This window comes from Lucilia sericata, unplaced genomic scaffold (assembly GCF_015586225.1).
Source record: "Lucilia sericata isolate MDLA Ls3-8-SP2 unplaced genomic scaffold, ASM1558622v1 Contig000027F_arrow, whole genome shotgun sequence".
NCBI classification, from domain to species: Eukaryota; Metazoa; Arthropoda; class Insecta; order Diptera; family Calliphoridae; genus Lucilia; species Lucilia sericata.
The window spans coordinates 569942-596195 of NW_023994065.1; the positions used below are offsets into that span (position 1 = coordinate 569942).

General features: G+C 35.2%; 3 protein-coding genes across 5 annotated transcripts in view; all 3 read left to right on the plus strand.

Annotated features, from left to right (window-relative positions):
- Positions 1 to 26254, plus strand: part of LOC119610268 (zinc finger CCCH domain-containing protein 18) — a 135798-nt gene that overhangs the window by 14835 nt on the left and 94709 nt on the right. The window lies entirely within an intron of this gene.
- LOC119610172 (uncharacterized protein K02A2.6-like) lies at positions 19293 to 22202 on the plus strand. Its single transcript, XM_037965301.1, has one exon. It carries the CDS (start codon positions 19293 to 19295, stop codon positions 22200 to 22202), a length of 2910 nt encoding a protein of 969 aa, XP_037821229.1.
- LOC119610180 lies at positions 22540 to 23084 on the plus strand. The gene is made up of 2 exons (XM_037965311.1): positions 22540 to 22732; positions 22843 to 23084. Exons 1-2 carry the CDS (start codon positions 22540 to 22542, stop codon positions 23082 to 23084), a joined length of 435 nt encoding a protein of 144 aa, XP_037821239.1.

Here is a 26254-nt window from a genome sequence, read left to right on the forward strand (position 1 = left end):
ATCATTAAACATCGCGCCGAAAGTGACAAGAGCATCCGATGCTCTAATAAATTCGTTTAGTGGCGTAACAGACATGTTTAATATTAAAAAAAAATAATAAAATGTAAGGAAATTAAAAATCAGAACTAATTCACGACAAAAAATATTATAATTAGTTTTAAATGTCAAGCAACAAACGTGACAATGGCTAAACTGACCGACCGTAGGGTGACCAATATAATGGAAGAACAAGAATTAACCGTATATGTATTTTGTTTTTATATTTTACAGATGTAAATCTGTAAACAAATGAAGCACAAAAGAAAATATAAAAACACTAATTTATTGAAAATAAAAAAAAAAATAACTTTAATTTATTGTCAGTCGGAGCAAAAAAAATTAAAATTTCCAAAAAATTAATTAAGGGATAGATTGCACTGTATTAAATATTAAAAGTAAAAATGACGAAAAAATACAAAAAGAACTTTGTGTATGTGTGCGCGTTAAAACAACCGAGTTTTTTATCACTTCACTTTTGCTCACAAAATATATTTACGTACCTTAATTATTTCGTAGAAATAAATAATAAATATATTGCCAGTGGACTGTATTATTGAGGATGATGGACTTCAAAAGATGCCAATAAAATCCAGTACTCAATTCAGGAATCCGGTTCGCTAGGACCAAATGTTTGGCATCAATCCAATTTGTCCAAGATTTTGTATGAAAATAAAACAAAATAAAGTTTTCAAGTTTTGTGAGACGTAGATCTCCTTTTTATTAAAAACCAAAAGATTACCTCGTAGAAGGTTTGCAGGTTTTTATATAAAAGATAAAGTGCACGTAGTGCTTGTCGTAGACAACATCAATATCTTAAGACTGTGTAAAAACGAACTTAATTTGGTAGCAAACAATATTTAAGTACCGTTAACGGTTTACTCGTTAGAATCTTCCAGCAAAGATGTATAAAATTGGCATTAGATTCTAACGTTGTTAAAAATAGTATTATTCATTAAAAGGAGCAATTACCAAAATGCAGCTCGCAACAAAACTCGCTTAAACATAGGCCTTTTTTAAATGTATACAGAAAGATAAATTTGCTTAAATATTTAAAATTATAATTTTAACAATATTGAAATAGCTTAATACCTTAAAATTCACATTTTTATATGAAGATTAAAAAATGTGTAAATGGCACGAGGAATTTCATATTTTTAAAAATTTTAATGGATATTTCTACTTTTCATCTGAGAAAATTAATTAGGGTAAAAGGACGTCCACAAAAAATATATTTTTTTGCATCGGTAAATGTAAATGGAGTGTTTGGTACTCACTATTTATAGAAATCCCCTAAAAATTGTATGATAAGACCATAAGAATATGGAAATATAGTCACATTTTGGACTATATTTCCGAAAATCCAAAATCAGATGAAACATTTCTCAGCTAAAAGTAAAATTAGCAAAAATTAAACTATGTATTAGGAAGATATTAAATTGTACTAGACAAATGGACTATATTTTTAAACTATCATGTTAACTGTTTTAAAAAAATTAAGATTATCTATACAAAAGTTACAAAATATTAGCAAATAGTAAAGTAGGAAAATAAAAACTAAACCGAAAGTATTTAGATAGAAAAATTAACACAAAATGTTTATAAAAGTTGTTATTTTATCCCAAAATTTTAAGAAAATTTCATCCATAAAAAAACCGGTTAACCGACACCAAAAAAAAAACCGGTCAGTCGAATAATTCGAAAATATGAACTATTCGAAACCGGCCGGTTTTCAAACAAGAAAAAACCGGTTTCGGTTTTTGAATACTCTAGCAGTAAAGTGATAATTTTGTGTATTAGTCCATCGTGCCAGACTTTATCGAAAGCTTGAGAAATATCTATGAATAATGCTGAGCAATATTGCTTGCTCTCGAAGGTCTTCCGAATAAGAGTAGTTATTCGATGTACCTGTTCGATAGATAGTGCTGTGCTGAAACCAAACTGATGGTCAGGAATAATGCAATTATCGTTAAGGCTTTCAAGCAATAACTTTTCAAAAAGTTTTGAGAATATAGACAACAGGCTAATGGGACGGTATGATGTCACTTGAGTGACATCTTTTCCCGATTTTGGTATCACAACAATTTCGGATACTTTCCATGAGGTAGGGAAATATCCAATACGTAGCATCGAGTCAAAGATGAACAAAATAATTCTCAGTGCTGAATTGGGCATGTTACTTATCATCGTGGTAGTAATTTTATCTATACCAGGTGATTTTCCTGCCTTTAGACCTTTGATTGTCGTCTTCACGGTAGAGAACCGGAATTTTATTGGGCGTGGAACCACATTATTTATAATGTTAGCACTAATAGAAGAATCTGTATCATTTTCAGTAAATACATTCTCCAAGTGATTGGCGAATGTTTCAAGTTTTTCTGACGTATTTTTTGCCCATTGACCATTCTGGAGGTGTATGGGTGACTCATATGCAATAGGGCATTGCATATGTTTAACAGCTTTCCAGAGACTATATTCTGTTTTCTTAGTCGGGTCTAAGTTTTTAAGATAATTTCTAAGATTAGATTCCTTATTATTTTTTAACGCGATGTGAAGTCTTCTTCTTTAAGTTTAACCTTTATGTTTGGAGATCGCGATTGTTGCCATTGACGTCTGAGTGTTCTCTTTTCTTTAATTAGAGACTCAATGTTCCTAGGACATTTCGAATTTTTGTAGTATCCCAAGGTGACTTGTAAGATATCCGTAAATATATCGACAGCGGATTGTATTTCATGGTCATTTTTCAATGAAATGTTTTGTGGCAAGTGTGAGCTGACATACATTTTATACTTTAACCAGTTCGTCTTCTTGTTAGGGAAACAAGAACAATAGTTTTCCAATTTATTTGGGGTTTCTAATAACGTTAAAACTGTAGGCGAGTGGTCTGACGAGAGGTCCAGTGAAGGGATCACTGAAATAAATTCTCGTTTTATGTTTTTGATTACAGCAAAGTCAATTAGATCGGTAATCTTATTGAGGTCTGTAGGCCAATAGGTAGGTTGGCCACTAGATATGGCATCTAGTCTGTTATGCGATATTGCTTCTAGCAATTGTCTGCCTTTGGGAGTAATGAGGCGAGAGCCCCAAAATGTGTGTTTTGCATTATAATCACCAGCTGCTATGAATCTTGGTCCAAGAGTTTTAAAGTAATCGAAAAACTGCTCTCGATTAATATTATACCTAGAAGGACAATATATTGAAGATATTGTAACTCTGCTATCAGGTATATTTATAGAGGTGGCCTGGATATGGTCCTTTTTGTATTCAGGCATTGGGAAATGTCTAATATTTCTTCTCACTAATATGGCTGTTCCACCACAGGCTCTGCCACTTGGATGTTTTGTATCGTAAGTGTAGTATCCGTTAATTCTGGAACAGTTCTTTAGGGTAAAGTGTGTTTCAGAGACGAGTAGTACGTCAATTTCCTGAAGTAGCAGGAATTGTTTTACTTCATTCTTGTGTTGGCTAAGGCCGTTAGCATTCCAAAAACAAATTCTGTGTGATTTTGACCACAGTTACTGCATTTTCTTTTATTGTTATCTGTTTTTGGGTGGGGACAATCTTGGCTTTTATGGATGTCTCCGCATCTCACACAAACAGATGGTAATTTGCAGAAAGTTCTGATCTGACCGAACTCTTGGCAATTTAGGCATTGCGGAAGACCTCTGCGCTTAATGGGTTCCTCTACAGTTATTTTACGGTTAAGAAGATATCTTAAACTATATATGGGATGAGTATCACCCTTTTTCTTCAATTGTGAAGAGTTAAAAGTAATTTCAACTCTAAACATTGGTTGAGGAATTTTGTCCTTGTTAAATATATTGTGAATGGACTTCACTTCATAACCTTCAGTCTCTAGCGCCTTTTTAATGTCATCAGTTGGTACAGAGCTGTCTACACCTTTGATGACTACTGCCAAACCCTTTGCACTTTTTAGTTGATATGTGTAATAATTTCTTTTCTCAGAATCAAAATTGTTCTAAAAGACTTTTCTGAATAAGGCTGTATTTTTGTTTCCTGAATGTTTCCCTTGCGTAGAGAGACTACGTGGAAATTTTCTTTGCCTGCAAGTTGGGACAACTTATTAACCAATAGATTTGTGGTAGGTTCACGCAAATAGAGGGGAGGCGGCTTGTGGTATTTTAAAGGCATGGATGTACTTTTTCACTTTCTTCGTTGTCAAGGAGTGCAAAACGATTTTGACTTACCGAATTTGTTTTCACCTGTTTTGGATTTGGTTCCAATTTTGAAGTCCTAGGGCTGGACTTACGTTTTGTATAAGTGACATAACGGTCCATTCCCGTTTGGATCTGTTCCGTTTTATGCGAGCTCAATGTATTTGGATTGTTTTTTGGTATAGCACCAGCATTCTTTGACATTGGGCTTGAGTGACCTTCCTTATCATCAATAGTTTTTATAATGTTAATATTGTTATTGATACTATTTATGATATTGTTCACATTAGCATTACTATTTTCATCAACCATTGCATCAGTTGTGAAGATGATATTGATGGAAGATTATATTGGGATTCCAAGGTAGATTGCGGAGACAAAATAAAAGAAATTGTTTTTGGTCTCACAAGAGATGTGAGACCAATCATAAAACACAATGGGTGAAATATGACGTATTCGGTTGCGCAATGTGGATGTACAAATGAATCAATATGACTATCAAAATATGCTCTTAAATACTTAAGAAAAAAAAAAAATAGAGGACAAAAGTTCAGTTAAATGGCGTTTTTTGTTCTACAACGACCCAAAATGTGTTAAAAGTACAGAGAGGAGCTGCTTGGAAGGGAGCGGAATTGACATGTTTGCAGTGCCCAGTATAATTTCTCGATCCAATAGACAACATTTAAAATGATATGGAGCAACAAATGAAAACAGAAATCTCCAAGAATTTTGCCAATTTAAGGCCTGAAAGTTAAAATTTATGTCATGAACTTTTTAGTGGGCTCTTGTGAAGATTATGTCCAGGAGAAGAAATGGTATTGTCAAAATGTGCAACTATTCTACAAAATGTAAAATTTTAAGTGAAATTAGATAAATTTAACCGGTTTTGTTTTATTTTTATTTTTTTATGATTTTGTTTATTTTGTGCTAAATTAATGTCCAGATTTTTTTCGTGGTAGATGTACCTTGGAAAAAAATCTATATGGAGCAAAGTGGTGAAACAAAATGTAATGTGTCATGATCCTCGAAGGACATGTGTTACGCGTAAAAAAGAATTTATAAAAAAGTTAAGAACTATAGGAAACATTTTATGCTATATTTAACAGATACAAAATATGCTAACCTAATGGCCGCCACTATATATGCCCCTTATAATACACTAAAAATTGTTTTGCGGACAAGAAGTACACTATCAAAAATTTTAACTATTTTTCCGGCAATAAGCCCAAAATTACGGATTTTTGACACCCATTTCGAAAAGATTTCAGAAAAAATTTCAACATATTGTACTGAGATCAAGACTTTTAATTGCAGGTAGGGAACTGAGACTTTTCAAAAAAATGTTTTTCATTTTTCTCGTATTTAGACCTTAAAACGCTTCGTTTGAGAGATATTCCTTCAAAAATTTTCATTAGATTGTACCGAGGAACAGCCTTTTTAGAATCTCTGAAGGAATACTTCTCATTAATGTACTGAAAGCGAGAAAAATAACAAATATCTTTTTGGAGCGATTGAAATCAGTATAATTTATAAAAAAATACCATAATTTTTTATGAAATTGGTCTAATTTTGAATTAATTACGGGAAAAATAATTTACATTTTTTAGAGTATTTTTGGTCCACAAAATGATTTTATTAGTTCTGAGAGGCATATTATTTTTGCTTTTTATGAAATAGATGTTAAAATCGTCATAATTATTAGTTTATATTAAAAATATTAAAAACAAGAAAGAAACTAAACTAAATATTAAAAACCGACCACGGCCGACCACTTGATACCAATTACGAATATTAAATGCGATTTATTTTCAATAATAAATTTTATTAAATTATATATATTGAAAATTGCGACCTGTAGCTAGCGCACAAGTTTTGCACGGATACACAGAGCGATATAGCTTAATTGTATGGGAAAGTGATTCTGAACCGTCTGGAATAATTTATCATGGGTATAGGACAAATATTTTGAGTGTTACAAACATCAGCACAAACAAATAGTACCCTTTCCACTATAGGCTTTTCGTAATAGGATTTATATGGGCCCAGGGCAAAAATTTTTCCCTATAAAATTTATTGGTAGGATTTATGTTTATATATAAGTTATTTGTGCAGAATTTCATCCTGATACAAGTTTTACTAGCGGGATTTATGTTTATATAAATCTAGTGTTTATTAGTGAATTGTGGACATTCAACTCACATTTATTATTATTATTATTGTTATTTATTATTTATCCTTAATTATTATCATGTATTATTTATTACACCCTGTAACAATTTGGAAAAGAGCTTTCACACATAGAAAAGTTGATATGCATGTGAAACTAGATTCCATTTAATTCTGCGTACTCCGATTTTTACAATCAGCTCTTATGGACTTTAAAGTTTAAAGGATTTACAATTTCAAACGAATATATTTAAATATTAAAATGGGTTGTATGATGATAATATTGGGAATCTGTACATTCTATCTATATTATCTGCAATATCAAAACGTTCCCTTTCATAGATTTCCATACAGGTTCCTAGGTTCAATCTATATATATAAAATTCTAACGTTACTGACTCACTGACTGACTGATTAATTGTCGCACAGCCTAAAGGGTTGTATTTCATAAATTTTTAATCAATAATGATTGATTTTAGTCTCAATATTACAGGAAATTCAAAAAATATCAGTTCGAGAACGATTTAAGAGAAAGTCCTTTTTTATAGATTTTAGTTAAATAAGGATGAAGCATGTTAAATTTTCAACCAGAAATTCCTCTCATACAAATTTTTATACATTCAGGAAGCTGTGTGTCCAATTTTATGTTTTTAGGTTCAATGTTATAGAAAATTCAAAAAGTATTACTAAAAGAACAAAAAGTACAAGGAAGCCTCTTTTTATAAATTTTCGTTCAATGTTTATACAGTATCGGCCAAAACTAAAGCACCCCCTTATTGAAGTTTTCTTTAAAGTTCCAGTTATTAAAAATTAGGCAAATTTGAAAGATATTATACTTTTTGTTTATAGTTTTGGTAGGTCTTTAAAAAACTGTAACAAAAAATTTGTATGACACTATCGGACAAAATAAAGTGCAAAAGTACTCATGTTATATTCTTTCAGCGAAAAATCTGTTAAATGATTACTGAATATGGAATTTTTTAAAATTCATTTAGTTTATATGCAATGCTACAAAAATTACAATAAAACAAAATCATTCCACCTAAAATTTTTCTGTATAACATCCAAAATTAAAGTAAATTCACCTTTTTGTCGGACAAAATAAAGTGTAAATTTTATATATCATTATTTAAATTTTTTGTATATCAAAATTTTTTATCTATTTTGGTTCTGATTTGAATATCTGGATCTACTTAAGCCATTTTTTTAATTTTTTTACCATTATTATTCGCAATCGCCTTCCCTTCCCCTTGCTTTCCCCCATACGATTATTTTCAAATGAAATCCGTTTTTGTTCGCTATTTCAGCAGAATTTTTATCAATTGTGGTCAAAAATTAATCTATTGGATTTAGGGCGATGGTCTGAGTAGGTCATTAAGGCATTAGGTATTAAGTGTCCCAAATCCATTTTTACGGCATTTATTTAAAAAAAAAATTATTAAATACGCTCGTGAATTGCTCAATTGTTATTGTTTACTCCATCTTCACTAAGATTCCCGCTCCTAAGGTTGAATAATGTACCAATACCGATAGCCCCCCACCATAATGTTTAAAACCTGGGGTATTGTTTTTAAAATATTGTATATTGAAGGGTTTAACTCACACTCATTGTCGACATTTTAAAATTTTCGGTACAAATTAGGACTCATCTGACTATCTACGCAAATTTGAGGTAAAAAATACAAAATTAAATACTAAAACCGAAAAAAAAATTCCATGCTTTTAAATGTGTTGGTGAAAGATTGAACGTATGGGTCAGTTGACTCTTCGTATGTGTTTAATTTTTAATGTTAGCTGTGGGGAACCTAGGGGAAATTTATTCAAAAAGCTCTAGTGAACACTATGTGAGCATATTACAGTCAAATCTTAAGATCAGTGCCTTCGAAATGGACTTGGGCAACTTTATATCTCGGAAAGATAATAAGCTTAAGCGCTGGATAAAGTTAAAAAATAGCATTACTGTAGGAAAGAACACTGAAAATTTAAATAAGTTGCTCAGAGCACCGCCCTAAATCCAATAGATTAATTTTGGACCACAATTGATCAAAAAATTCCGATGAAATAGTGATCAAAAACGGATTTCTTTTGAAAATAATCATATGCGAAAAGCAAGGGGAAGGAAAGGCGATTGCGAATAACAATGGTGAACAAAATTACCAAAATGGCTTAAGTAGATTCAGATATTCAAATCAGAACCAAAATAGATAACAAATTTTGATATACAAGAAATTTAAATAATGATATATAAAATTTACACTTTATTTTGTCCGACAAAAAAATTGAATTTACTTTTATTTTAGAAGTTTTACAGAAAAATTGTAATTACAATAATTTAGTTTTATTGTTATTATTGTAGCGTTGTATATTAACTAAATGATTTTGAAAAAAATTTCCATATTCAATAATCATTTAACCGATTTTTCGATGAAAGAATATAGCATGAGTACTTTTGCACTTTATTTTGTCCGATAGTGTATATTAAAGAAAAAATTTTAAAAAATATTCATATTATTCAAAATTTCATTGGTCAAAACATTAGCACCCTCTTAAAATGAGTTTTTAAATCGGATTTTTCGATTATTTATTTAAAAAATTTTAATTAGAAATTACATTTTAAATATAAAAATATCCTTTTTACTTTATTCTTTAATGTTAAAATTTGTTTTTTCGAAATTTTATTGGCCGTATAGAAATTTTATTGGCCGACAGCTGAATCGGAGGAGCCACTTTCAAAATTTCTTAAATAAGATTAAGAAACAATGAAAAAAATGCCTTCAAAATGTTAAATTATCTATAAAATTAATTTTTGAGAAGATTTTGAGATGAAAAAGTTTTATATTTGTCTACTGATAATTATAATATACCGATTTTTGGGCCAAATTTCGAGCAATATTTCAATATTTGGCAGTATAAATTACCAAACAGAAATTTACGTACGACATTCTAAATTTTCAAAAAATGTTAATTTTGTGAACTTTTTGTGTTAAATTTAACTTAGTTTAGCATTATTCTAGTCCCTTTTTAACTTCCGCGGACGACTTGAGTTGCCTAATATTGAAATTTTGCTCGAAATTTGGTCCAAAGTTCGGTATATTATCGTTATCAGTAGATGGATTTAAAACTTTTTCAGTTCAAAATCTTCTTAAAAATTAATTTTATAGATAATTTAACATTTTGAAGAATTTTTTTATTGTTTCTTAATTTTATTTAGGATACAATGAAAGTAGTACCTCCGATTTAGATGTCTGGTGCTATACGGCCAATAAAGTGATGAAAAAATTAATTTTAACATTAAAAAACAAAGTAAAAAGGATATTTTTATATATAAAATTTAATTTCTAATTAAAATCTAATTAATTCTAATTAAAATCTATAAACAAATAATGGAAAAATTCGATCTAAAAAATCATTTTTATGGGGGTGCTAATGTTTTGAACAATGAAATTCCGAGGAATATGAATATTTAACAAACGTGTTAAGCTCACTATTTACAACGCATTTTGAGTACCTTTTAAAGAACGAAAAAGTATTAAAAAGTCCCCTTTTATTGGTTCTCACTTACTCGTAGCAATGCATGTTTAATTTCACGTTTCTAGGTTTAATATTATAGAAAATTCAAAAATTACCCTTTAAAGAACGAAAAAGTACCAAAAAGTCCCCTTTTATTGGTTCTAATTAACTCCGGGCTCCACATGGTTAACATCATGTTTCAACTATCATATTATAAAAACACAAAAAGTACCAGTTAAAAACGAAAATGTACCAAAATATAGTCCTTTGTACCGGAGTTGCAAGTAACACTCCATTGGTATATTTAGTGTTACTAAATCTATCAATTTCTCCAAATTGATTAAAATTTGGTCAGTGACTTTGAATAAAATCAAATTTCCCGTTTTTCTCCTTTTGGTACTTTTTTCTACCTGTTTAAGTTAGAATTGATGTAACTACTTTTTTTGTAATACTTTTTATCTTAAAGCTCCACTTTATTGCTGGAAGATTCTAACGAGTAAACCACTAACGGTGCTTAAATATTGTTTTGCCACCAAATTTATGCTTGTTCGTTTGACATTATAAATAACTTTTGATTTGTCTACGACACAAGCACTACGAGGTAATATTTTGGTTGAAATAAAAAGAGATCTTCCTCTCTATTAAATTTGAATATTCTTTGTTTTATTTTATATAAAATCTTGGGAAATTGTTGGAGCTGAACATTTGGTCTTAGCGAACCGGAATTTTGGATATTGATATCAGTACCGGATCTTTTTGGCACCTTCAACTCCATTCCATTAATACAGTCCACCGGAGATATATTTTTCATTTATTTATTTCTACGAAATAAGGTACGAAATAAGGTACATATTTCTATTGTGAGCAAGTGGTAAGGTTAGGTTAGGTTTACACAGGTAGCCAATTTCGGCTTTACTTGGGTCCATGTTGATCCCTTTGTAAAAATACCTGTAAGAAGAAGAAAAGAAAAGAGAGGGAGAGATAGAGGAGAGTGAAAGAACAGAGACATTTGCAGAGAGAAGGAGATGATGAGAAATGAGAAAGCCAGGGCAGCTGCCGTGGATGAGTAGTGTGAGTAATAGGATTCACACCCATTTTGACAAATTAATGAACTCTAGAAGACGTTCTAATTGAATGTTTGACAATTCGGTTAGATCACCAAAATAGGTAGATCCAAGCGTCTGAAAACGGGCCTCCGCCAAAGCAGGACAATCGCAGAGAAGATGAGTAATAGTCTCTTCTTCATCCTCGTTTTGACAACTCCTACAGTAGTCGTTGAACGGGAGACCAATGCGTCTAGCATGGTTCCCAAATTTACAGTGGCCAGTGATTATTGATATCAGTCTACTTAACTGCGGTCTTTGGAGACCAAGAAGATATTTAGACCTTTGAGGATCCATTTGTGGCCACAGTGCTCTACATGTTGAGCACGTGTGTTCACGCGACCATTTGTCGCGAGCGATGCAGAGGCATTTTGCACTGATTTGCCTCTTAACTGCAAGTAGTGGTATTCCGCAGAACTGATCAATATCCATTCTGCTAAGCATAGTGCCAGCTCTTGCCAATGTGTCAGCAATACCGTTGCCATACGAATTCCCATGTCCCTTTACCCAAATTAGGGTGATGTTCGAATGTCTCGCCATCTCATTGAGGGACGTCCGGCATTCATGGACAATTTTGGATGTGGAGAACACACCAGTTAGGGATTTAATAGCAGCTTGACTATCAGTATAAATTCTGATATCCCTATTAGATATCCGATAGTACCTTAGCCAATTTACCGCCCTCCTTATCGCCGATATTTCAGCCTGAAGGATACTACATTCATCATTAAGTCGAAAGGAGATTTTCGTTCCAAATTCCTCAATGAAAATGCCACCACCAACTCCTTTCGTCGTCTTGGATCCGTCTGTATACACTCGGAAGCAATTATTCGGCGGAAGGAGAGATTCCTCATACTCCGAAGATATATGATATTGGAACTTTCTCACTAGAGATGGTACTGGAATACAATAATCAACAATGTACTGATTATCCGGTATAAGATCTATGATCCTAGCATGGCCTATGGAGCATTGTTTCCATTTGCCAGTTACACTCAATCTGGCCGCAGTTGACATAGCCAATTTCCTTGCAAGGAGATCGACCGAGAGCCAGTTGAGCATAGTGAACAGCGCCTTCGAAGGAGTTGTTCTGAGAGCGCCTGTGATAAGAAGCGCAGTTGATCTCATTACTTCTTCCAGTTGTTGTCTGAGTGAAGCCTTTTCAAGCGCCTGCCACCATACAACAACCCCATATAGCATAATAGGTTTAATAACTGCCTCAAAGAGCCAGTGAACATTCTTTGGATTTATGCCCCAGCATGTTCCTATAGCCTTCCTACAAACATATAGTGCCGTAATGGCTTTAGATGCCCTAGAGAGTACATTTGTACTCCAAGATAGTTTCTTATCTAGGATAACGCCAAGATATTTAGCGCTGTCCGAGAGTTTTAATACTTCGCCGTTAAGGCAAGGAAGAGGAAATAAAGGAATCTTGTATTTGCTAGAGAATAGCACAAGTTCCGTTTTACTAGGATTTACACTAAGACCACATTCGACACTCCACGAGCTAATGATCTTTAGTGCTTGTTCTAGCCTTTGGGATATGGTTTCAAGGTGATCGCCTGATACCGCAACCGCGACATCATCAGCATAGGCGACTGTTTTATAGCCAAGAGAGTCTAGTTTTACCAGAATATCATTTATGGCCATGTTCCATAAGAGTGGTGATAGTACTCCCCCTTGTGGAGTACCTCTTAAAGCTTTTCTAGAGATTACTGTATCTCCTAAGGAGGATTCAATGATCCTATTTGAGAGAAGACTCTCGACAAATCCCACAACGGACCTACCAAACCCAGCCCGAGATAGAGATTGGCAGATAGATGCAGGATTGACGTTATTAAAAGCGCCTTCTATATCAAGAAAGGCAACCAGTGAATAATTTCCATACCTCATGGATTTTTCAATATGACCAACGAGAGTATGAAGAGCCGTCTCAACAGATTTGCCCTTCGTGTATGCATGTTGAGAGGCAGAGAGAAAGGATTTATCTATCGAGGTCCTAATGTGGATATCGATTATCCTTTCCAATGTTTTCAGCATAAATGATGCCAGACATATTGGTCTGTAATCTTTTGCCTTAGTGTGTGAAGTTTTACCCCCCTTGGGAATAAAAATCACATTACACTTGGTCCATTGAGTAGGAATGTATGACCAAGAGAGACAGGCTGTGTATAAGTTCCGCAGCCAAGGAACTACAAGATCTATATTGTGTTGAAGATCTGCAGGAATAATACCATCAGGGCCGGGCGCTTTGTAAGGATCAAAGCTTTTAATTGCCCAACGGATAATGTCATCTTCAATAGGCACGTGTGTTACAGTCCGCATTGAAGTTGGAGAGAAATTAGTCAAATCACTAATTGGAATACAACCAGGAAAGTGAGTATTAAGGAGAAGCTCTAAAGTCTCCTGACTACCTGAAGTCCAGCTCCCATCCATTTTCTGTATATAGCTAGGAACAGAAGGGGACTTTGACAAAATTTTACGGAGACGACTGGTTTCGGAAGAGCTTTCAATATTGCTACAGAAAACCCTCCACGAGTTCCGCTTCGCATTCCGAACCAAATTTTTAAACTTATTAACGTTTGCCTTATAAAGGGACCAGTTACCTGATCTCTTAGCCTCGTTAAAAGAACGGCGGCATGTCCTTCTCATGCTCGCTATGTCAGGACTCCACCACGGTGGTTTGTCCTTTTTTAGGCCACTGGATAATCTACAAGATCTCTTCGTGGCAACGCTCAGAGAACTAGCAATCCAATTTGCAGCCAAATCAATATCCCTTATGCTCTCTACCGTCGGAGCAGAGGGAAGAATAGTACTCAGAGAAGCTTTGTGCCTCTCCCAATTTGTTTTCCTTCTATTTAGAAAGGGTTTTGAAACTTTGACCTGGACCACTATGTCAAAGTCCAGGTAGCGGTGATCAGAGAAGGAGCAGTCATTGGAGACATTCCAATCTTTGATCAATTCTATGTAGTTTGTACTAATAGATGTAATATCCAGAACTTCCTTTCTGTTTGTCACAACAAAAGTAGGTTCTGAACCTCTATTAACGACTGTCATATTAAATTCTAATAAAAAGTCAAGTAAACACTCACCTCTACTGTTGGTGTCTGAACTGCCCCAGACACTGTGATGAGCATTTGCATCAGCGCCAATTATCACAGGAACGTGACGCCTATTTGCTTCGCGCATTAGATCTCTGACCAGGTCGTTTGGCGGTTGTTCACCATGGTCATGCGCCATATAGCAGCTAAGGAACCAGATGGTGGAGTTTCCGGTCTCAAGTGCCGCCGCTACCGTATCCTCATCGCTGTAATCAGATAAGATGAAGATATCTAAATGATTTTTGGCCAGAATACAGGCTCTAATATTTTTAATATTACCTGCAGGATTTGAAAACAGAAGTTTGTAACCTCTGAGAGATAGTCCAAGGATTTTGCCGTGGTGGGTCCACGGTTCTTGGACCAAGATGAGCTCCTCCCCTCTCTCAGCCATCCGGAGGAGCAAAGCAGCTGATGCTGCTTTGGAGTGGTGAAGGTTAATCTGGGTTACCTTCACCATCTCCGAGATCAGGATCGTACACGACAGTGACGTCGACGTCCTCAGGATCGGAATCCTGCGAACTGTCTCCATCCTCCGCTAACTTCAGATTGCCAAGAAGCTCACCCATTATACCTGTGGTAGACTGGGAGTCTTCTTGGTTCTCAGAACCAGCGGGATCGTCGGCCTTTCCATTATCCTCCTTGGACGGAGCCTCCGGCTTAGTACCAGAGGCGGCGGCGCTGCGTTTGGCGTCACTGCGATAAATGCGAAGGTAGATACTATCAAAACCATAGTAAACTTTACCTCCGCATTCACGCAATGGCGCCAACGTTTCCTTATTAAGGACAACAGTCGCCTTTCTGACATTTCCCATCGGGGCGGAAACCTTCACCACCTTCCAATCATGGGTAGGTAGATGAGGATTTCCGCTTTGTAGGAACGCCAGAATTTCCGCCGGGTCATGTGGCTCAGTTGGGATGGTGGCAATTGATCTCGGTCTGCGAGGAATTTCGCTCATTTGAACAAGCTAGCAGCTTAATGTGACCCTGGTACCAACCAGCATCATCGTTTTGGGGGGCGGGTCCTGGATTCTCCTTGAGGATCTTCCAGTACACGCCTAGCATCTTCTGACGGATAGTCCCCCATTTTTCCTGGGAGATGGCTCCGTCGCTGTTGCTTTGGTCAACAATAGCCCTTACCAGTGGGTTTCTAGCCACTTCACTGAAAGGCCTATTGATGACAATGGTTTGCGCCTGTTTTTGACGTTTAGTCGGCTGGTCGTTCGGCATAGAAGTAAGGGTCTCCTCCTCAGATCGTTGCCGTTTAGGCGCCTCGGCAGCAGGTCTAACCACTTCTGCCTCAGCTGGAGGATCGGAGCCCTTTAGCCTAGCCAGGAGGCTTTTCGCCCAATCGAGGGACGATTTCTCGTCTCTCGTTAAAGCATCGTTGGGTTTGGCGCCATGACGCTCAACGATGCGCTCGGCGGCCCGCCGATGAACAAAAGCCCTTCTGGAAGGTGTTTTGTGCCTGGGGGAAGACTCTAGGGATACATTGGAAGAGCCCGACAACGAGTTCGACGACTTTTCCAATGTAGGGGGAGGTGCAGCAGAGGAATCCGACATCAGGGTCGACGATTCCACATTCGCACAGGGCACTTGGGAGACCTTGTTGTCACCCGAAGATAGGGATTGAGCTGAATTTGAATCAGCAAGGGCTGCTTTTGCGGCTGCAGAGGTACTCGCCACGACAGGCAGAGGTACCTCACCGCTGGGACCTTTACCCACACCCGAAGGCTTAGTGGGCGGTTTTGGTTTACAAGCAGCCAGCTTGGGCCGGCTACTTGCGGTTGTTGTTGTTGTTGTTGTTGCTCCAGAAGCTCGCGGAGTAGTCAAGCCTGGTGCTACCACCTGACTAGTCCGGACGCAAGTGGTAAAATTTGTTTGTTTTCTTCGCGAACACACACACACATTTCTTTAGTCAATTTTGTATTTCTTTTTTAACTTTTTAAATTTGCAAATATATTGCACTAACTTTAATTTATATTTGAAATTTTTTAATTTCTTTTTGATCCTACGGACAATAAACTAAAGTAAACTCTGTTAATATTTTATTAAAAAATCAGTGGTTTTTACATTTTCCTTTGTGCGTTATTTGTTTACAGATTTACATCTGTAAAATAAAACAATAAAATACAAAAACGGTTATCCTTCTTCTTTCCTACCCTACGCACGGTCAGGCTATTATCACTATTGTTGATAGAAAATTTTGTAATAAATTAGTACTTTGATATCGTGCTGTTAATTTATTTATTTTAATCGACTTTTCATATACTTAAAATGTCGGTTTCTTCACTAAACGCATTTATTAAAGCATCAGATGCTGTTAATGCATTCAGGGATATGTTTAGCAATTCATACGGTTTATACCTTAGAGATTCAGAGTCAGGAGTTCAAAATACTTTCTTAAGACGACTTACGACGTATGTCTTAACACTTTAGAAACTAGTGAATTTGAAGTGGTGAGTGCTAAATATCAAGCCACCTACTCAGCTTATGTCCAATGTGGAGGATCAATATATTAAAAAAATAGATAAATTCAAATCGGCTTTGAAAAGTAGTGAATTTCCAACGGTCCTTGTGATATTGATCCATTCGGAGGTGACTATGTTTCTTGGCCCACTTTTAGCGATTTATTTACCGCAATTTATATTAATAGCTCGCGCTTTTGCTATGTAATACGAAAAACCGAGGCTGAGGCAAAAGAAATCGTTTCTAAATATCCACTTGTTAACGCAAGTTTTGAGGTAGCTTGGCGCGAACTAAAGGAAGCATATGAGAATCCTCGTATGTTGGTACATAACCAACTAAAACATATTTTTGGTCTTATTTCCTTGACTAGGAATCGATTACAGCACTTAAAACATTACAACGCGGAATTAATAGTTGCCTTACGGCTCTTTCTATTTATAAAGTGCCTACTGATAATTGGGACCCAATTATCATTTTTATGTATATTCAACGTCTGCCTAGATCTACAGTTATTTTGTGGGAACAGGGTGTTAAAAACAAAACTGTATTGTCTATATGGAAAGATTTCCATAACATTCTGACAGAAAGAATTCAGACATTGCAATGTTTTCAAGATATTAAAGGTACGAACTCGACTGACGTCGACTATTCAGTGCAGTCAAATAGTTCTACTATTACTAAACCAATTACTAAACATAAAGTTGTACAATCAATAATAACCGTTTTATTTGCAATAATCGACATCATTCTATGCTTCATCCACAAGTATTTCATACTAGACAGAATCAGTCCGTTTTGTTAGGGATATGGTAAACATAATTCATAACAGCCATAAGGTCCGTGCTTTAATAGATACGGGTTCAGAATGTTATTTCATTCCTGAACGTTTACGAAAAAGATTAAAACTTCCCACTCATTCTGCGAATTCTAACGTTTCTGGCGTTAATAATGTAGTTTTTGGAGTTACAAAATTGTGTCCTTTGGAAATTAGTTCAGATTTAGATTCTTCACTAAAACTATCAACTAACGCATTTGTTTTACCAGAATTAACAGGAAATTTGCCTTCGACTTCTGTAAATTTCGATATTGAAAAATTATTGCCAAATCTTTGTTTGGCTGATTCTAATCTTTTTACTAGTAGGGCTGTAGATATTCTTATCAGAGCAGATTGTTATCCGCGCATTATTTTACCAGAAATACAACAAAACATATTAGGGTCATTATTGGCACAGAAAACTATATTTGGTTGGGTACTGACAGGTCCAGCTAATTCTAGGTACTTTGAAACATACATATATCGACAATTTAACGTATTCTACGTGGTCTAACGCTTTTTAACCTTTAAGGGCCAATCTTTAGGTGAAAGATTAGCGATTAAATTAAAATTAATCCTCGAAAGATGTTTTTGAGTACTCAATTAGTTAATTTTGTTTGCAAGTTTAAGCGCCCAATGGAGGTGGTTTAATCTTAAGCACGAAATGCTAAAGTGTAAACAGCTGATGCAAAAAAATTAATAAAATTTTTATAAATATAAACATTAAATTGTTCTATTTATTGATTAGTATAAATTATGGACACTTCAAAATACATTTTTTTGTTTTTAATTTAAGTTTTCATTAATTTTCATATTAAATTTACAATTGTCTTCTTCTTTTTATAAAATATGCATTGTTTTGATAACAAACAGTGAAGTTTTCTGTTGTTTTGTATGGCAACACTGCGAAGTTTAATCTTGTACTCAAAAACATCAAAGGGGATTAACATAAGATTAAATTTATTTTTAGATTAACTAATCTGATTATTAATCGGCATTTGATTACCATCTCAAAAACCCGCTCTAAGTTATTATCACTTTAAAACGCTCACAGAAATATATTTATGTTCCTACTACTTTATTTATGTTTTTACCTTCTTATTTATTATCTTTATATACATATCTTACATTACTTATATTAAATAATAATCCACCTACAGGACTTCGGTTCTGTAGGAAAAGTCGAGAGACTTCCCAAAAATCCACCTGCGGGACTCCGGTTCTGTGGAGAAAGTCGAGAGATTTCTTAAAAATCCACCTGCGGGACTTCGGTTCTGAGGGGAAAGTCGAGACTTCGTAAAAATCTACATCGTATATAAATCGTTTTGCCCATCATTAAGTATTCATTCACATGTACAAATCAATACATAGTGCTACGGCAACCCTAACAAATGCATAGGAGTTCAACCATCTGGCAACTTCATTAGATAAACTTCTTTTTATTCTTTATTATCTTGTTCTTATTATTCATTGTACTCATAAATACGTTACTGAACAGTTAGTTTTTCTCAATGTACAATATCATTTGCAAAGTAAATAAATATTCTGAATTATTATTAAACATAACAATTGTGGCGACGAGGATCGTGAATAAGAAAAAGCCTAACGATTTTTATTATTGAACACACGTACATGAACAGAACAACAATGTCTGACGAGAAAATCGTAAAATTGCTCGCAGATCACCAAACGTCTATAGACAGACAAACAGAATTATTGTTTCAACTAACTCAACTTTGCGTTGCACAAGGTGCAGGTTCAGCAAATGGCAAAAATGAACCGTGTACATCGAAAGCTACTCTCATGGAATCATTGTCGAATTCAATGACTAATTTCACATATGAGCCGGAAAGTGGCCTAGTTTTCGAATCGTGGTACAATCGATACAGTCATGTTTTCGAACGGGAGGCTGATACACTTGATGATACATGCAGAGTATCATTACTATGGAGGAAGATGTCCAACCAAGTGCAAGCATCCGAAAGACATAACTTTCACAGAGACAATTGAAAAGTTAACTAAACTTTTTGGCAGAACGGAAACTGAAGTCAGTCAACGTTACAAGTGCCTCCAGCTCACGAAATCAGAAGCTGAGGATTTCAAGGAATACGCCAGTCGCGTTAATCTTCAGTGTGAACTATTCAAGTTGAATCAATTCAACGTTGACCAGTTCAAGTGCTTAATTTTTGTACTGGGATTAAAATCCATCAGAGCCAACGATATTCGAACGCGTTTACTAAGATACCTCAATGATGGTAAGGATACGGTAAATTTGGACAATCTTGTCGATGAAACGCAGAAGATTTTGGATTTGAAAACCGACACAACGTTGATTGAACAACAACCACACGTTATACAGGCTATATCACAGCCATCCGATCAACACAAAAAGACTCCAAGAACACCATGCTGGTTTTGTGGCGATCTTCACTACGTCAGGGATTGCCCATATTCCAAACACACATGCTCCAAGTGTAAGCAGACAGGGCACAAAGATGGCTACTGCGCTGCCGTCAGTCAACGTAAATCGACAAATCCCAAGGGGAAATCATTTAGACAACAGTCAAACTACAGTGCAAAGACAGTATTTTCTACGAATGCAATCAATTATAAAGATTTACGTAAGTATGTCATTGTCTCCATCAATGAACACACCGTTCAGTTGCAAGTCGACACATCATCCGACATAACGATCATTTCCACACAAACGTGGAAATCTATTGGCCAACCTCCAACTTGTGACACAAAAGACACGGCCAATGACGCAAACTCAAACTCAATTTCACTTTTAGCTGAATTTACATCAGCCGTTTCCATTGGAGACTCGATTAAAACTCTCCGGTGTTATATTTCTGACGTCAATGGACTCAACGTAATGGGCATTGACTGGATTCAAGCATTAAATTTATGGGACACTCTTATAACATCATGGTGCTGTCAGATAAATTTTGAGGACGACATAGCAGCATTGAAAACCTCTTTCAGCAGAGTTTTCGACAACAAGTCCTTGGGTCTCTGCACCAAAACAAAGGTACACATACAATTGTTACCACAAGCTAAGGAAGTTTTTATACCAAAACGACCAGTTCCATATGCCGCTCGTGCGGAAATCGAAGAGGAGCTACAACGTCTACAAAATGCAGATATCATAACACCAGTTGACACATCAAAATGGGCAGCTCCTATAGTCGTAAGTAAGCGTAATGGTAAAATAAGAATATGTGGTGATTTCTCTACAGGTCTGAAAGACGTTATTGAATCAAATCAATACCCGCTACCAACTCCAGAGGAAATTCTTTCCGAAGTGCATGAATGTAAAGTTTTCAGTCATCTGGATTTATCTGACGCCTATCTACAAGCGGAAATAGATGATGAGAGCAAAGAATTAGTGACTGTTAACACACACAAAGGTCTATTTCGTTTCAACCGTTTAACACCCGGAATAAAATCAGCACCTGGTGCTTTTCAACGCATCATGGACCAGCTATGTACAGGTATAGAAGGTGCCAAAGCGTACATTGATGACATCATGTTAGCCAGCAAAGACTTGTCCGAGCATAAAGTAAATCTTCAAAAATTACTACAGCGGATTGACGAGTTTGGTTTTCGACTCAAATTTGAAAAATGTCAATTTTTTAAAAATCAGATTAAATATCTTGGCCAAATAATAGACTCTGTTGGCGTTCGTCCAGATCCGGAAAAAATTAAGGCAATCCAGGACCTTAAAGTACCTGAAAACATATCGGAGGTAAGATCGCTGTTAGGATCCATTAATCATTATGGTAAATATGTGCCTAATATGAAGAAGTTAAGAAAACCATTGGACGATCTTCTTAAAAAGGACTCCATTTTTAAGTGGACATCAGAATGCCAAAATGCCCTTGACGAATTTAAGAACATTCTCACTTCGGATTTGCTTCTTACGCATTATAATCCAACTTTACCCATACATGTAGCAGCCGACGCCTCCAGTCACGGCATCGGCGCAATTATTTATTACACATTTCCCGACGGACGTTTCAAGGCCATACATCACGCGTCACGATCATTAACTGCCCCAGAGAAAAATTATAGCCAGATAGAAAAGGAGGGCCTGGCCCTAATTTTTGCAGTGAAGAAATTTCACCGTATGCTTTTGGGACGTAAATTCACCTTACATACCGACCATAAGCCTCTGCTGACGATTTTTGGATCCAAAAAGGACATTCCGGTCTACACAGCAAATCGTCTGCAAAGATGGGCGCTAACGTTGTTGGCTTATGATTTTGACATCAAATACACAAACACTCAGGACTTTGGCCATGCGGACGTCCTCTCAAGGCTCATAAGCTCCCATGAAAAGCCATCAGATGATTACATTATAGCTTCAATAAATCTGGAAAAGGATTTCGAAAACGATCTTAATGAGTCTTTGTCAGCGCTTCCTGTTACCCATAACATGATTGTGAAAAGTAGCGAAAAGGACAAAACACTTCAGAGAATACTGCATTACATGGATACTGGCTGGCCCCACAAATCAAATGATTTGGAACCTGAAATTGTACCATATTTTAACAGAAAGGACTTCCTGTCCTTTGTTGGTGGATGTTTGCTTCTAAACACTCGTATAGTCGTACCAGGATTATATCGTAAACGCATTTTGAGACAACTACATCGAGGTCATTTCGCAATTGAAAGGTGCAAATCATTGGCCCGGAGCTACGTATACTGGCCAAACATCGATAAAGACATCGAAGAGTTCGTAAAAAAATGTGACAAGTGCCAACTTGCAGCGAAAAAACCCGGTGAAGGCAGATCTACACTCCTGGCCGATAACTGTACGGAATCTTGAAAGGGTTCACATGGATTATGCAGGTCCCGTAAATGGTAATTATTACCTAATAATCATTGACGCATATTCTAAGTACCCGGCAATATACGAAACGACCATTACAACGTTGGCTACCCTCAAATTTTTGAACGAGTACTGCAGCCAATTTGGAAACCCCGAACAGCTCATTTCCGACAACGGCACACAATTTTGTTCCGAAAACTTTGAAAATTGGTGCAAAGGTCGCGGCATTCAACACACCAGAACAGTTCGATTCCACCCAAGCTCAAACGGCCAAGCAGAGCGATTTGTGGATACATTAAAGCGAGCTTTAAGAAAATGTGAGGGAGAAGGCACGATGACGGAGATACTTAATACGTTCCTTGAAGTATACCGTTCTACACCTAATGTAAATTCACCAAATGGAGCATCTCCAGCAGAAGCTTTTATTGGCAGAAAAATGAGAACCATTATGGACGTATTGAAGAAGCCGCAACCCCCATCAGATGAAAAAAGCGAACAAATGGAGCTACAATACAAACGTAAACAAGGCACAAGACCAAGACACTTTGAAAATGGTGATGCTGTTTTCGTCAAGGTCCTGGTGAAATCGTTGAGAGGATAGGAAATGTTATCTATAACACAACTATTCAAATTGGAGACCACCGTTATAAACTCATCAGAGCACACGTCAACCAACTACGACCAAGATCATCGAATGATGTTGACTCACAGATAACATCTAATGGAAAGTTACCTCTCGACGTTCTTATGGAAGAATTTAATATACTTAATTCATCAGCGGAAGAAACCTTTTCTACACCTCCAACTACTCCTCCTCCAAACAGTGTTCCTAGACGTATCACCGCTCGAAGACAACCAGTGGAGACGCAGTCAACTTAAGAAGGGAGATGTTACGGCAACCCTAACAAATGCATAGTAGTTCAACCATCTGGCAACTTCATTAGATAAACTTCTTTTTATTCTTTATTATCTTGTTCTTATTATTCATTGTGCTCATAAATACGTTACTGAACAGTTAGTTTTTCTCAATGTACAATATCATTTGCAAAGTAAATAAATATTCTGAATTATTATTAAACATAACACATAGGAAACAATGTTTTATGAAAAAAGTACCAAAAATAGGTACAATTTTCACCCCTTAAACGTCCGAATATCCAAAAAATACTGATTCATATTTTATTTATGCGTTAAGTTATGAAGGAATCAAAATTATTTTTTGAATGTACACTGGTTTATAAAATACATGGGGTGCAAAAAAAATACAGTTTTTACCCGTTTATTCCCTATAGGGCCCGACTTTGAAAAAAGTACCAGACACCGTTCCGCCTATTTTTTAAATGAACGACGATAAGCTTTAAACTGTTTTTGTATCTTTTCTAGTTTAGGAGCTATGAGGTTACCGAATTTACCCGTTTTTACTCTTTTTTACCCAATAAACATTCGAAATGCCAAAAATTCCGTCTTAGTGGATCTATTTGGTGGGTGACCAACCTCCTGTCCAAATTTCAGCTCTTTAGCTTCAACCGTTTAGGCTGTGCGATGATGAATCAGTCAGTGAATCAGTCAGTCAGTCAGTCAGTAACGTTAGAATTTTACATATATAGATTAATAATTATAGCATATTTTGTATATAAACTTGGAATTCCATCTTTTGAAATCGTACTTTAAAATGGGCTGGATGGGTCCCATTTTGTTCATTACCGCTTAAAACTTACTGGTGTAAAATTTTTGTTAAATCATATGACGGAAACCTGTGTCCAGCCTTAAGCTGGGTTTCCGCATACAGCATAATCGGCGACGGAAACGAAAACTGAAACTGAAAAACGTTGGTGTTCGTCACCGTCTCGTTTCTGAATTGTTTTCGTTTAAGTTAGGTGCGTTGCGGCATAAAACAGAAACGAAATTATTTTTTAAGTTGTCATTTGAATGTGGAAAATTGTGCATCGAAAGGTATATTGAAGAATTACTAACAATATGGAAAATTATAGTGTCGATGAAATTAACGAAACAAATTATCGAATTGCTGCCTATAACATAAATACGAAGATATGTTATTGCTGTTAATATTGAAAGCAAGAAAAATATTCACGTAATGTACAAAAACTGGTCCAGAGAAGGTGCACATATCTTGGTTGATCGATATTTGATGGATGATGATACGAAATTTAAAGAATATTTTCGTTTAAGTCCTTATCTTTTTGAATTCGTGCGTAATATTGTAAAATCTGCATAATTTGAGTCTTGGTATATTTTTCTTTGAATTTTTTTTTAAACAAATGAAAAATAAAATTATTGGTGGACCCTACACCTTGTTATGTCTCAAAGAGCGAGCGTTCCTCGTGAGATTCACAATTTGCAAAAAAAAAATACCATTTTATACCTTTATATATTTTATTAAAAAAAAAAATTAATTTGTTAACTTTATGTACATAATTTATTTGGTAAGCCTAAGTAATTAAAAAATAGATTTTATCCGAAACATAGTTCAATAGAGCTGCCCGATTGTCCTTTAAATACAAAAAAAATTCTAAAATTACCCTTTAAAGAACGAAAAAGTACCAAAAAGTCCCATTTTATTGGTTCTCATTAACTACGGGCTCCACATGGTTAATATCATGTTTCAACTATCATATTATACAAACACAAAAAGTACCAGTTAAAAACGAAAAAGTACCAAAATATAGTCCTTTGTACCGGAGTTGCAAGTAACACTCCATTGGTATATTTAGTGTTACTAAATCTATCAATTTCTTCAAATTGATTAAAATTTGGTCAGTGACTTTGAATAAAATCAAATTTCCCGTTTTTCTCCTTTTGGTACTTTTTTCTACCTGTTTAAGTTAGAATTGATGTAACTACTTTTTTTGTAATACTTTTTATAACAACGTTAGTATCTTAAAGCTCCACTTTATTGCTGGAAGATTCTAACGAGTAAACCACTAACGGTGCTTAAATATTGTTTTGCCACCAAATTTATGCTTGTTCGTTTGACATTATAAATAACTTTTGATTTGTCTACGACACAAGCACTATGTGCATATTACTTATAAAAACCATATACTTCTACGAGGTAATATTTTGGTTGAAATAAAAAGAGATCTTCCTCTCTAATAAATTTGAATATTCTTTGTTTTATTTTATATAAAATCTTGGGAAATTGTTGGAGCTGAACATTTGGTCTTAGCGAACCGGAATTTTGGATATTGATATCAGTACCGGATCTTTTTGGCACCTTCAACTCCATTCCATTAATACAGTCCACCGGAGATATATTTTTCATTTATTTATTTCTACGAAATAAGGTACATATTTCTATTGTGAGCAAGTGGTAAAATTCGTTTGTTTTCTTCGCGAACACACATACACATTTCTTTAGTTAATTTTGTATTTCTTTTTTATACTCTTCACCTTCGTGAGAAGGGTATGTATAAGTTTGTCATTCCGTTTGTAATTTCCAAAATATAATTTTCCGACCCCATAAAGTATATATATTCTGAATCCTTATAGATAGCGGAGTCGATTCAGCCATGTCCGTCCGTCTGTCTGTCTGTTGAAATCAGTTTTCTGAAGAACCCAGATATCTTCGGGATCCAAATCTCCAATTATTCTATCAGACATGCTTTCGAGAAGTTTCCTATTTAAAATCAGCAAAATCCGTTCATATATTGCACTAACTTTTATTTATATTTGAAATTTTTTAATTTCTTTTTGATCCTACGGACAATAAACTAAAGTAAACTCTGTTAATATTTTATTAAAAAATCAGTGGTTTTTACATTTTTCTTTGTGCGTTATTTGTTTACAGATTTACATCTGTAAAATAAAACAATAAAATAAAAAACGGTTATTCTTCTTCTTTCCCATATATTGGGCACCCTACGCACGGTCAGGCTATTATCACTATTGTTGATAGAAAATTTTAAAATCAATTAGTACTTTGATATTATGCTGTTAATTTATTTATTTTAATTGACTTTTCATATACTTAAAATGTCGGTTTCTTCACTAAACTGATTTATTAAAGCATCAGATGCTCTTACTGCATT

What these genes read in the sequence shown, in the direction of transcription:
- LOC119610180 (XM_037965311.1), top strand. Translation starts at nt 22,540, where the DNA reads ATGACGGAGATACTTAATACGTTCCTTGAAGTATACCGTTCTACACCT. An exon ending in ACAATACAAACGTAAACAAG is followed by an intron (nt 22,733 to 22,842) that starts GCACAAGACCAA and finishes TTCAAATTGGAG; the next exon opens with ACCACCGTTATAAACTCATC.
- LOC119610172 (XM_037965301.1), top strand. Translation starts at nt 19,293, where the DNA reads ATGATACATGCAGAGTATCATTACTATGGAGGAAGATGTCCAACCAAG.